General features: G+C 42.5%; 1 protein-coding gene across 5 annotated transcripts in view; it reads left to right on the top strand.

Moving 5' to 3' along the window:
• The window catches only part of LOC110505195 (mediator of RNA polymerase II transcription subunit 12), a 100,446-nt gene that overhangs the window by 28,338 nt on the left and 58,023 nt on the right, over positions 1-14,085 (top strand). For all 5 annotated transcript variants that reach the window (XR_016491732.1, XM_021584246.3, XM_021584245.3 and 2 more), the window contains 4 exons: positions 1,090-1,210; positions 8,587-8,697; positions 8,818-8,931; positions 12,480-12,634. Coding sequence is in view for 4 of the 5 variants with exons in the window: in XM_021584246.3 (XP_021439921.1) it covers positions 1,090-1,210; positions 8,587-8,697; positions 8,818-8,931; positions 12,480-12,634 (501 nt within the window). In the remaining variant the exon portion in view is untranslated. The remainder of the gene's footprint in view (positions 1-1,089; positions 1,211-8,586; positions 8,698-8,817; positions 8,932-12,479; positions 12,635-14,085) is intronic.

Genomic DNA, 14,085 nt, shown 5'->3' with positions numbered 1-14,085 from the left:
AAGGCTCCTAAAGGACTCTGACCATGAGAAACAAGATTCTCTGGTCTGATGAAACCAACATGAACTCTTTGGCCAGAATGCAAACCTCATGTCTGGAGGAAACATGGCACCATCCCACCGGTGAAACATGGTATTGGCAGCATCATGCTGTGGGAATGTTTTTCAGCGGCAGGGACTGGGAGACTAGTCAGGATCGAGGGAAAGATGAACGGAGCAAAGTACAGAGATCCTTGAGGAAAACTCTATCGAACATCTCAGGAGAGACCTGAAAATAGCTGTGCAGCTACGCTCCCCATCCAACCAGACAGGATGAAAGGATCTGCAGAGAAAAATGGGAGAAACTCCCCAAATACAAGTGTGCCAAGCTTGTAGCGTCATACCCAAGAAGACTCAAGGCTGTAATTGCTGCCAAAGGTGCTTCAACAAAGTCTGAATACTGATGTAAATGTGAGATTTCAGGTTTTCATTTTTTTTAATGCATTTGTAAACATTCCTAAAAAACAGTTTTTGCTTTGTTATTATGGGGTATTGTGTGTAGATTGAGGGGGAAAAAAGCAATTATCAATTTTAGAATAAGGCTGTAATTTAACAAAATGAGGGAAAAGTCAAAAGGTCTGAATACTTTCCGATAGCTGCGTTGTAGCTATATCTTAATGTAAATACATGAACATTTTTGGCAGATTATTAGCAATGACTTATCACCAGCTGTATATTGTCCAGCATAGGACATTCTCACTAGTACCCTAGTTTATAAAAAAGACCCATGTACGTAACCCTCGTTGTCCTCTGGGGCTCTGCTTGGTCATTGCGGTGCTCAAAGCGTGAGAAAAATGTGTTTAGCTTGTCCGGTAGGGCAGCATTGGTGTCCGCGACATGGCTGGCTATGTTTTTGTAATCCGTGATTGTTAGGAGCCCCTCGTGTCCGACCTGCTGAATGCTCCTCCGGCTCTGAGAGGCACGATTATAGTGGAACACACACAGTAACATTCCAGCATCTCTTTCTTTCAACACCAATACGTGTTGAGTAATTAGCAGTCCACTTCAAATTTGAACATTTCCTTCTCTGTTTCCTTCTCTCTGTTCTCTCAGGTCAGCGATCTCTCCTTCCATGACTCCCTGGCCACCTTCGTAGCCATCCTCATTGCCCGTCAGTGTCTTCTCCTGGAGGACCTGGTCCGCTGCGTAGCCATCCCTTCCCTCCTCAACGCTGGTAAGAGCCCGTCTCTCACCCCCAGACCCAATGCCAGGGTCCTGTTCCTGAGGCACCAAAAAAAAGAAATCCGTGAAATGGGGATGGACTTGTACTCGGTCTAATAAGGAATGTTCATTTTTGTTTTCCGTTGCTAAATACTTTGAAGCGTTTTCGTTGCATGCCCTAAGGAACACCACCTAGGCCTTATTCTTAGATCCCAGTCTCTTCTATTTAATCTAGCCTGAACTCTCTGCCATCTCGGTATAAATTAGTTTACTGTACACATACGCCCTATGCCTGCCTCTCTATGCTTTGAAGATACTCCCATCCCCATAATGCATTACTTTTGTCTTTTCTGTCTGAGCAGGAGGTAAACGCCACAGTGTGTTTGATCCCACTCTGCACAGTGTGTGTGTCTGTCTGTGGTGGCCAATCAAGGCTGCCTCTCACTCAGAGGACAAGGCCTCATTCAGCTTGTTTTCAAAGTCCCCTGTGAAGTTGTCAAAACATGGTACAAACATTATTGGGCACAGACAACAGCACAAAGGGCAAGAAGGTAGAGACAACAATACATCACACAAAGCAGCCACAAGTGTCAGTAAGAGTGTCCATGATTGACATAAAACTGTCCAGTTTGAGTGTTTGTTGCAGCTTGTTCCATTCGCTAGCTTCAGCGAACTGAAAAGAGGAGCGACCCAGGGATGTGTGTGCATGTGACTGGCAGAACGGGTGTTGTATGTTGAGGATGAGGGCTTCAGTAGATATATCAGATAGGGGAGAATTAGGCCTAAGAGGGTTTTATAAATAAGCACCAACCAGTGGGTCTTGCGACAGGTATACAGAGATGACCAGTTTACAGAGGAGTATAGAGTGCAGTGATGTGTCCTATAAGGAGCATTGGTGGCAATTCTGATGGCCAAATTGTAAAGAACATCTAGCCGTTCGAGAGAGCACCCTCACCTGCCAATCTGTAAATTGTCTCCGTAATCTAGCATGGGTAGGATGGTCATCTGAATCAGGGTTAGTTTGGCAGCTGGGGTGAAAGAGGAACGATAACGATAGAGGAAACCAAGCCTAGATTTAACTTTAGCCTGCTGCTTTGATATGTGCTGAGAGAAGGACAGTGCACCATCTAGCCATACTCCAAGTACTTGTATGAGGTTATTACCTCAAACTCTAAACCCTCAGAGGTAGTAATAACACCTCTGGGAGGAGGGGCATTCTTCTTACCAAACCACATTACCTTTGTTTTGGAGGTGTTCAGAACAAGTTTAAAGGTAGAAAAAGCTTGTTAGACACTAAGAAAGCTTTGTTGTAGTGCATTTATCACATTTGGTGGAGGGGCCAGCTGAGTATAGGACTGTCTAGGTCGATTTGTTTTCGTGTCTGGGTCTGATTGTTCTTGGGTCCATTCAGGGTCCGGGTCCCCATCCAGGTTCAACTTTTTGGTCTCCCCCCATAAAACTGGGGACCACCAAGGACCCTGGAACACCACACCAACCAAAAAACAATTGTTTTTAAATATTCTAAAACAAACATGCTGCCCTGGTTAAAGCTGCCCCAGCCAATCTCATCCTCCACAGACCTCAGCAACCAGTGTGCACAGGAAGCTACCTTTTTAAGCATGACACTTTTTTCAAAAGGAGGACAACAGGGACTGATGACAGGACAACACTAAATGAACAGTGTCAGATCACGTGAGCGACACGGATATGTCACAACACTCGCGGACAACGCGCATTAGAATGCGTGTCCACCAGTATCTGCATAAACCACTACGTCGTCCAGATAAACAGCACACCCGACGAGACCGGAGACAACCCTATTGATAAGGCGCTGAAAAGTGGCAGGTGTGTTACGCAGGCCAAAACTCATAACCGAATAAGAGTACAGACGGAAGGGTGTAATAAAGTCCGAGATTGTGTGTCCTATGCATAATTGGCACCTGCCAATAGCCCTTTATTAACAAGTAAAACTTGATCATTAACTTCGCTGCTCCAACCTGATCAATGCAGTCCTCCATCCTTGGAAATGAATCTGACTTTGTGACACTGTTTACCTTACGGTGGTCCGTACAAAATCTTTGTCCCATCTGGTTTACTGAACAAGATACAGGGAAAAGCCCAGCTTGAGAAAGGCTCTGCAATATCATTATCCAGCATGTACCTGATCTCAACATCCAGACAACTACGGTTCTCTGACGAAATTCGGTAGAACCCCTGATGGATGGGGTCAGCATCCCCAACGTCAATATCAGTATCCCCAACGTCAATATTCCCCGAATCAGACTCGAATCAAATTTTATTTGTGACATACACATGGTTAGCAGATGTTAATGCAAGTGTAGCGAAATGCTTGTGCTTCTAGTTCCGACCATGCAGTAATATCTAACAAGTAATCTAACCTAACAATTTCACAACAACTAACTTATACACACAAGTGTAAAGCAATTAATATGTATATAAAAATCAATGAATGAGCAATGGCCGACCGGCATAGGCAAGATGCAGTAGATGGTATAGAGAACAGTATATACATATGAGATGAGTAATGTAGGGTATGTAAACATTATATAAAGTGGCATTGTTTAAAGTAGCTAGTGATACATTTATTTTAAAAAAAATCAATATTAAAGTGGCTAGAGATTGAGTCTGTATGTTGACAGAAGCCACTCAATGTTAGTGATGGCTGTTTAACAGTCTGATGGCCTTGAGATAGAAACTGTTTTTCAGTCTCTCGGTCCCCCCTTTGATGCACCTGTACTTAGCTCGCCTTCTGGATGATAGCGGGGTGAACAGGCAGTGGCTCAGTGGTTGTTGTCCTTGATGATCTTTTTGGCCTTCCTGTGACATCGGGTGGTGTAGGTGTCCTGGAGGGCAGGTAGTTTGCACCCGGTGATGCGTTGTGCAGACCTCACTACCCTCTGGAGAGCCTTACGGTTGTGGGCGGAGCAGTTGCCGTACCAGGCGGTGATACAGCCCGATAGGATGCTCTCGATTGTGCATCTGTAGAAGTTTGTGAGTGCTTTTGGTGACAAGCCGAATTTCTTCAGCCTCCTGAGGTTGAATAGGCGCTGCTGCGCCTTCTTCACCACACTGTCTGTGTGGGTGGACCATTTCAGTTTGTCTGTGATGTGTGCGCCAAGGAACTGCTTCCTCTGCTGTTTCCTGAAGTCCATGATCATCTCCTTTGTTTTGTTGACATTGAGTATGAGATTATTTTCCTGACACCACACTCCGAGGGCCCTCACCTCCCTGTAGGCCGTCTCATCGTTGTTGGTAATCAAGCCTACCACTGTAGTGTCGTCTGCAAACTTGATGATTGAGTTGGAGGCGTGCATGGCCACGCAGTCATGGGTGAACAGGGAGTACAGGAGAGGGCTGAGGATCAGCGGGGTGGAGATGTTGTTTCCTACCCTCACCACCTGGGGGGCGGCCCGTCAGGAAGTCCAGGACCCAGTTGCACAGGGCGGTCTCGAGCTTAATGACGAGTTTGGAGGGTACTATGGTGTTAAATGCTGAGATGTAGTTGATGAACAGCATTCTTACATAGGTATTCCTCTTGTCCAAATGGTTTAGGGCAGTGTGCAGTGTGATTGCGATTGCGTCGTCTGTGGACCTATTGGGGTGGTAAGCAAATTGGAGTGGGTCTAGGGTGTCAGGTAGGGTGGAGGTGATATGGTCCTTGACTCGTCTCTCAAAGCACTTCATGATGACCCAATTGAGTGCTACGGGGCCATAGTCATTTAGCTCAGTTACCTTCACTTTCTTGGGAACAGGAACAATGGTAACTCGGCTAAATGACTATCGCCCCGTAGCACTCACTTCCGTCATCATGAAGTGCTCTGAGAGATTAGTCAAGGACCATATCACCTCTACTCAGCAGAGAAGGGTAACACAGACTCTATCACAAACAACTCAAAGGCACCGGTGTCCCTCAGGATCTTCACTGGCACTGGGTCGTTACTTCCTAACAGACACACAAAACCCTCTCATGAAAGATAAATAATCTGGGTCAATTGGGTCTTCCACATGCACCTGGGCATGAGACGGACTGACAGGAGTGAACGGATGTGGGACAGGCGACGCTAATGCCGTAGGCTTAGGTTTAACGTTAGCGCAAGTACTGAATTTACCCTTAGCCCTGAGAACAGGACATTCGTTTTTCCAATGACCTGAACACTGACAGTAGTGACATTCTTGACTGCAGTCAGCTTTACCATGGGAACCAGGCTCAACCCTAGATGAATGAACCTCTGAGTGTCTCAGAGCGTGGGCGAGACCCAAATCTCTCTGGACGCCCCCACTCACACCGAATACGGGACTCCTCAATGCTACTTTTGCGAGTCAAAACTTACTCGTCCGACAAAACCGCAGCTTCAGAGACTGTCTTCACTTTCTGTGCGTTAATGTACGTGGCTGTTCGATCCGGGATTGTGTCCTTAAATTGCTCTAGCATAATCAGATCACACAACCTCTGGAAACTCTTAACCGCAGAGGCGGAATGCGATTAAACTGTGAAGATAACTCTTGTGCAGATGCAACATGAGTCTTTATCAGCCCTTTTTAAAGTTCTAAATTGTTGGCGGTAAACCTCAGTAAGCAATTCGTAAATCTGTAAAACAGCCATTATAACCTTAGCATAGCTGACACTGTCAGCTACACAAAGAGCTGAATATGCTTCCTGTGCTTTACCAGTTAACACACTATAAACATTAAAGTGTGATCAGAATCAGGCTAACTCTTAGCGTCAGCAACGAAAATAACATCCGGGTCCTTTGCATAAAATGTTGGCTACAGACGTAAGTATCCAACAATATAAAATGTGTCCGGGGCACGGCCGAGAGAGGAGCGACCCCTAGGTAAATCAGGGTCACCTTCCCTAAGCAAACCCTCCCCCGACAGCTTTCCATCCCTAAACAAGTCTAGCCGTGCTGGTTGCAGCTTGATTTTAGCACGTTCCTATTCCTGTTTAAATTCCAATTCCTTATCATGCGTACCACGATCATGCTCTGGCTGTAACAGAAGCAGTTCTTTCTGCTGTTCAAAAGAACGACTACTAGGGCTAACAGAGTGAAATGGGGAGACCGCTGGGGAGGTGGCGAGTCCTCTGCAGAGGCTGCCCCAATGGTAACTACACGTATACAACTCTACATTAGATTGCCCTTCAATATTAACCTTACAATTTTTGGGGGGTTTATCACTAATTTCAAACTGGTAGTACTTAGCTATCTTCAACAGCTGTTTAGTACATACACTAGCCGCTCAAAAGTTTGGGGTCACCTAGAAATGTCCTTGTTTTTGGTCCATTTAAAATAACATCAAATTGATCAGAAATACAGCGTAGACATTGTTAATGTTGTAAATGACTATTGAACCTGGAAACGGCAGATTTATTTTTAAAATTAAATATCTACATAGGAGTACAGAGGCCCATCATCAGCAACCATCACTCCTGTGTTCCAATGGCACGTTGTGTTTGCTAATCCAAGTTTATACATTTAAAAGGCTAATTGATCATTAGAAAACCCTTTTGCAAATATGTTAGCACAGCTGAAAACTTGTTCTGATTTAAGAAGCAATATAACTGGCCTTCTTTAGACTAGTTGAGTATCTGGGGCATCAGCATTTTTGGGGTTCTATTACAGGCTCAAAATGGCCAGAAACAAATAACTTTCTTCTGAAACTCGTCAGTCTATTCTTGTTCTGAGAAATGAAGACTATTCGATGCGAGAAATTGCCAAGAAACTGAAAATCTCGTACAACGCTGTGTACTACTCCCGTCACAGAACAGCGCAAACTGGCTCTAACCAGAATAGAAAGAGGAGTGGGGGGCCCCGGTGCACAACTGAGCAAGAGGACAATACATTAGTGTCTAGTTTGAGAAACAGACGCCTCACAAGTCCTCAACTGGCAGCTTCATTAACCTCTAGCGTCGAGCAATCCCGTATCCGGGAGCGTAATCATAGGCTCAAGCTCATTACCATAACGCAACGTTTCCTATTCATGAAAATCGCAAACGAAATGAAATAAATATATTGAAACAAAAGCTTAGCCTTTTGTTAACACTGTCATCTCAGTGTTATATGCTTTAACCAAAGCTACACAAGCATTTGTGTAAGAGTATTAATAGCCTAGCATAGCATTAAGCCTAACATTCAGCAGGCAACATTTTCACAAAAACAAGAAAAGCATTCAAATAAAATAATTTACCTTTGAAGAACTTCGGATGTTTTCAATGACGAGACTCTGTTAGATAGCAAATGTTCATTTTTTCAAAAAATATTATTTGTGTAAGAGAAATAGCTCCGTTTTGTTCATCACGTTTGGCTAAGAAAAAAAAAGAAAAATGCAGTCACTTACAACGCCAAACTTTTTTCCAAATTAGCTCCATAATATCGACAGAAACATGGCAAACGTTGTTTAGAATCAATCCTCAAGGGGTTTTTCACATATCTATTCGATAATCTATCGTTGGTGGCAGCTGGCTTCTCATCAGAAGAAAACGAAAAAATACTGCAGCTGGAGATTACGCAATAATTGCGACGGAGGACACCAAGCGACCACCTGGTAAATGTAGTCTCTTATGGTCAATCTTCCAATGATATGCCTACAAATACGTCACAATGCTGCAGACACCTTGGGGAAAACGTGGAAAAGGTAAGCTGACTCCTAGCTCCTCCACAGCCATATAAGGAGTCATTGCCATGAGGCGGTTTCAAAAAATGCGGCACTTCCTGATTGTATTTTTATCTGGGTTTTTTCTGTAACATCAGTTCTGTGGCACTCACAGACAATATATTTGCAGTTTTGGAAACGTCAGTGTTTTCTTTCCAAAGCTGTCAATTATATGCATAGTCGAGCATCTTTTCGTGACAAAATATCTTGTTTAAAACGGGAACATTTTTCATCCAAAAATTAAAAGAGCGGCCCCTATATCGAAGAAGTTAAATAGGAGGGAGGCAATGCGGAGATAAAGAAATAACAAACATATATATGTATTAAATAAAGTAACAGTAGTGTGTAGTCAGTAGTGTGAGTGGATGTGTGATAATGAGGGGTATTGAGAGGTGCAAAAACAAATTAACAGAGGCCAAAAATGCCCCAACAAAAAAACTGTCTGCGTGGAGTCTCTTCAATGTATGGGGGGAAGGTGTATTTATCCCCGGGACACACCCGAGCCCAGGTGTCCTATTTCACAGACAACACTCCCAGCTCCGCCCACTGACATCATATTAAGGAAAACAAGAGCAGAGAGAGAATTTGGCAGATAGTAGGAGGGTTGTCACACTTTGCTAAAGCAGCTTTATTCCCCTTCAGATTTGTTGTTGTGGTTGTGTGTGGCTGTCTGTGTGACCCTTTAACCTACCTCTCTCTGTGTGTGTCTCCTCCCAGCCTGCAGTGAGCAGGACTCTGAGCCCGGAGCCCGTCTGACCTGCAGGATTCTACTGCACCTTTTCAAGACCCCGCAGCGCAACCCCTGCCCCCAGGATGGAGCCAAGTCAGGTACTCACAAAACAAACTAATTCCAAGTGTAATCCCACATCTTATATTATTTTAATTGATTGATGCCATTAATTAATGTTTTTAATTTAATGAAATTGTTAATGATTTTATATTTTGCAGATAAATCTTCTGTTGGGATCCGGTCGTCGTGTGATCGCCACCTTCTGGCTGCCTCGCAGAACAGCATAGTGGTCGGAGCTGTCTTTGCTGTCCTAAAGGCTGTCTTTATGCTGGGTAATACACTCAGTATTATGCTATTATTTTGTCCTTAAAGTTGCGTATGAGTCCAATTTGACAATTAAATGTGAATAGGTTGATGTATTTATAGTTATTAAAGTGGAACTGACAGCGTTTTAGCAACATGAAATCGTATTAAAATATTTTTATACATACCCAGGAAGAATATGACTTTCACTTTCTCACAAGCGTGCACATAGATATCTATAAAATTTTCATTTTCATAAATTCATAGAATGTTTGGGAATGATGTAAAGTAAGGCATTTGTTAAAATTCTATAGCAATATAGAGTGGAAAAGCTTCCATGCATTTGGACAATGAATAGACACTGCAGTAAATAAAACTGCCTTGTCCAGGACCGGAGTCTACTCAGACCAGTGCGCCATAGCCAATCAGAGCTACAGTTGGCCTATATGCAAATAAGCCATTTCCCACACGGTCCTGACATCATTCACTTTGACCTGTACTATGTGTTTACAGGCAGTAACAACAGCGCGACTTTAGATCATTAGAACACATTCACCAAAAGCCACAAAATACACCTGAATGGATTTCTGGAAATATGTAAACACCACGGGAGTCCTCTTACATTTGCAAACTTTACAGTCCTATTGATCAAAAAACCACCTCAGTTATGCACATCAAAAACAACAAAATCATGAGCTAAAATCTAACAAAGGAACATTAGATAAACCCTCTCAAACTTTTTCAGCTAGTTAGCTGTCAAAATTGCACTGATAAACAAGGGGGAATAGTTGCCTACTCGTCCTACTGCAGCTTCCCTGCCTGCCCGCTCATTTTATAGACGGCAAAAACATTTGATTAATAGCAGCATATGCTAACTGTTGATAAGTTGTTTAAGTTGAGAATAACTAACTCGCAAAGCGATTCACAGTTCTTGTTCACTAATTACCTCTAGCTGTACCGAAAAGCGATATGAGGGGGAAAAGTCAGCCACTCACCCACTCCTCCAGTGACATGACATCCTCCCAGCAGCTAGCTAGCTAGAGAGCTAATGTTAGGGTCTGTGTTTTTAACTTGCTAAATAAACAGCTAGCTACATAAATAGATATGCTAACCCAGGGGTGTCAAACTCAATCAGCGCACAGGCCACATTGAGAGAACTGAATTCGTGGGCCAGACAGACTATTTGTTTTTACATGAAAAATGTGCAATTGCGAACCAAACTGGCCATTGTTTCATTTGGAAAAAGAGGCCCATTTATAATGTTCAATTATGTACATAGGCTGCTGTACAGTGCATTCGGATAGTATTCAGACCCCTTGACTTTTTCCACGTTTCATTTATGGTCCAGCCTTATTCTAAAGTTGATTTGGTTTTTTTTTCTCATCAATCTATACACCATACCCCATAATGACAAATTGAAAACAGGGTTTTAGAAATTGTTGCAACAGAAATACCTTATTTCCATTAATCATCCTTGAGATGTTTCTACAACTTGAGGTCCACCCGTGGTAAATTCAATTGATTGAATATGATTTGGAAAGGCACACTCCTGTCTTTATAAGGTCCCACAGCTGACAGTGCATGTCAGAGCAAAAACCAAGCCATGAGGTCGAAGAAGTTGTCCGTAGAACTCTGAGAAGGGATTGTCGGCACAGATTGAACTTTGGCCTGAATGCCAAGCATCACGTCTGGAGGAAACATGGCACCATCCCTACGGTGAAGCATTATGGTGGCAGCATCATGCTGGGGGGGATTTTTCCAGCGGCAGGGACTGGGAGACTAGCCAGGATTGAGAGAAAGGTGAACAGAGCAAAGTACAGAGAGATCCTTGATGAAAACCTTCTCCAGAGCGCTAAGGACCTCAGACAGGACAACGACCCTAAGCACTCAGCCAAGACAACGCAGGAGAGGCTTCAGGACAAGTTTCAGAATGTCCTTGAGTGGCCCAGACTTGAACCAGATCGAACATCTCTGGAGAGACCTGAAAATAGCTGTGCGCAGTGATGCTCCTCATCCAACCTGACAGAGCTTGAGTGGATCTGCAGAGAAGAATGGGAGAAACTCCCTGAATGCAGGTGTGTCAAGCTTGTATCGTCATACCCAAGAAGACTCAAGGCTGTAATCCCTGCCAAAGGCGCTTTCACAAAGTACTGAGTAAAGGTTCTGAATACTTAGAAGTACCAGACAAAGTTTCGGCACCTATTCATTCCAAGGTTTTTCTTTATTTTTACTATTTTCCACATTGTAGAATAATAGTGAAGACATTAAAACTATGAAATGACACATGGAATGATGTAGTAACCAAGAAAATGTTAAACAAATCTAAATATATTTGAAATTCTTCAAAGTAGCCACCCTTTGCCTTGATGACAGCTTTGCACACTCTTGGCATTCTACAATGTAGAAAATAGTTTAAATAAAGAAAAGCCTTGAATGAGTATGTGTGTCCAAACGTTTGACTGGTACTGTATGTAAATTAAATATTTCAGTTTTGTGTATTTTATACATTTGCACACACACAAAAAAACGTTTTGCTTTTTCATTATGGGTTATGTGTAGATTGAGACAAAACAATTTAATCAATTTTAGAATAAGGCTGTAACAAAATGTGGAAAAATGCGTTGTATATAGCATTTTAACATATTAAAACGAAATAAGACATAGATATTTTTCCAGCCTTTGCTGCTATGCTTGCAGATGTGCATAACATTTCACGACCCAAATCAAAATGTATTTAATAACTACAAATAACAAAAATATAGTTGTAGAATTTACATTTTTTTGCATTGCATGAATCACCGGTGAGGTTGAATGCAGCATTGCTGTATGGTGCACTCAAAATATATTGTAGTTGAGTAGCCAGCCTAGGCTACTGCTCAAATGTTGTTGTAATTCTCCTTTGCATGTTGTTTTGTTGCAGGTTTTATTTTTTGGGTTATTCATTGTCTAGCTTTAAAACCTGAACCCAGACTGCAACATTTTAGTAGCCAAGCTAGGGCTGTGGCATGTGTCTGTGTATTTTCCCTTCACTGTGCTCTGTAAATGGGGGACACGGAGGCGCAATTTAAGTTGAATTTACCGACGCGATCACTTCAGGCTGTAATTCCATGAAGTAGATGACTCAAATGTCTCATTTATATTTGCTTTTGTGTCCTATTTGGCCTGTGGGCCTTGTTTGACACGTGTGCTCGCCTATTAGCCACATGACTGACTGCTGTAATTTACAACCTGAAAGCAATCATTTTTTTTGACTAACAAGAAATTGGTATTGGTGACCATATTAGTCATGCGTTGAACTGCATCCATCCATTCTGCCAACGATGGCATTTTGTACGTCATGGCATTTTGAGTCAAATAGAGCATGTTTTTAAAAAGCTCATATAAAGTTGTTTTTGAAGCATAAACTGGGAATTTGATATTTTGTACTGATATTATGATTGTCTGTTTCATATCTGCGAAGTATTTAAAACACTGTCAGTTTCACTTTAAATGTATATCTCTTACAACTGGTCACCAGTAAGACCACAGAACCTTGAAGTTCTACCTTTTGTAACATTTTCTCTCCATCGCGCTCCAGGCGATGCAGAACTGAAGGGCTCGGGATTTTCTCACCCCGCCAGCCTCGACGACGACGACATAGGTTCCAAGAAGTCGGGCGGCCACACAGTCTCTATAGAGACGGCCAGCCTAGACATGTACGCCAAGTATGTGCTGAAGAGCATCTGCCAACAGGTGAGAACATATGAAAGGAGACATTTCACACCAGGGTCAAATTTTTGGGACTTCCTATATTTTCTCTCTTCCGTTTCCCTCACACACCAGAAGCTGCATATTTCCTAATTGCAAGTCATTTCTAGGTGTGGAGTCCATTTAATTTGTTTAGTTTTTATTTCAGTCAATCCAGAAAGTAAACTGAAGTGAAACATTTCCTAATTGAAAACCAACTGTTCAAATCCTGAGTTGACTGAATTTATTACTCCATTTCGGGTAATGACAATGCACTTGCAACTCAGTTAGGACTTGGAGTGAATCAGTCTTAGTATTTTATTAGGACCCCATTAGCTACTGCTAAAGCTAAATTCCCCTGATGTGAAAATAACAACCTTGTTTCACTAAATTCCCCTGACATTTAGTATTTTGTAAGGATCCCCATTAGCTGTTCCAAAAGCAACAGCTACTTTTCCTGGGGTCCAAACAAAACATGAAAAATTACAATACAGAACATTAATAGACAAGAACAGCCCAAGGACAGAGAAGGCACACGCAGCCTACATACAGTGCCTTGCGAAAGTATTCGGCCCCCTTGAACTTTGCAACCTTTTGCCACATTTCAGGCTTCAAACATAAAGATATAAAACTGCATTTTTTGGTGAAGAATCAACAACAAGTGGGACACAAACATGAAGTGGAACGACATTTATTGGATATTTCAAACTTTTTTAACAAATCAAAAACTGAAAACTTGGGCGTGCAAAATTATTCAGCCCCCTTAAGTTAATACTTTGTAGCGCCACCTTTTGCTGCGATTACAGCTGTAAGTCGCTTGGGGTATGTCTCTATCAGTTTTGCACATCGAGAGACTGAATTTTTTTCCCATTCCTCCTTGCAAAACAGCTCGAGCTCAGTGAGGTTGGATGGAGAGCATTTGTGAACAGCAGTTTTCAGTTCTTTCCACAGATTCTCGATTGGTTACAGGTCTGGACTTTGACTTGGCCATTCTAACACCTGGATATGTTTATTTTTGAACCATTCCATTGTAGATTTTGCTTTATGTTTTGGATCATTGTCTTGTTGGAAGACAAATCTCCGTCCCAGTCTCAGGTCTTTTGCAGACTCCATCAGGTTTTCTTCCAGAATGGTCCTGTATTTGGCTCCATCCATCTTCCCATCAATTTTAACCATCTTCCCTGTCCCTGCTGAAGAAAAGCAGGCCCAAACCATGATGCTGCCACCACCATGTATGACAGTGGGGATGGTGTGTTCAGCTGTGTTGCTTTTACGCCAAACATAACGTTTTGCATTGTTGCCAAAAAGTTCAATTTTGGTTTCATCTGACCAGAGCACCTTCTTCCACATGTTTGGTGTGTCTCCCAGGTGGCTTGTGGCAAACTTTAAACGACACTTTTTATGGATATCTTTAAGAAATGACTTTCTTCTTGCCACTCTTCCATAAAGGCCAGATT

The sequence above is a fragment of the Oncorhynchus mykiss genome, chromosome 25 (genome assembly GCF_057628025.1).
Source record: "Oncorhynchus mykiss isolate SJ-2025 chromosome 25, ASM5762802v1, whole genome shotgun sequence".
In the NCBI taxonomy this organism is placed as follows: Eukaryota; Metazoa; Chordata; class Actinopteri; order Salmoniformes; family Salmonidae; genus Oncorhynchus; species Oncorhynchus mykiss.
This window is presented reverse-complemented; position numbering and strand designations above follow the sequence as displayed.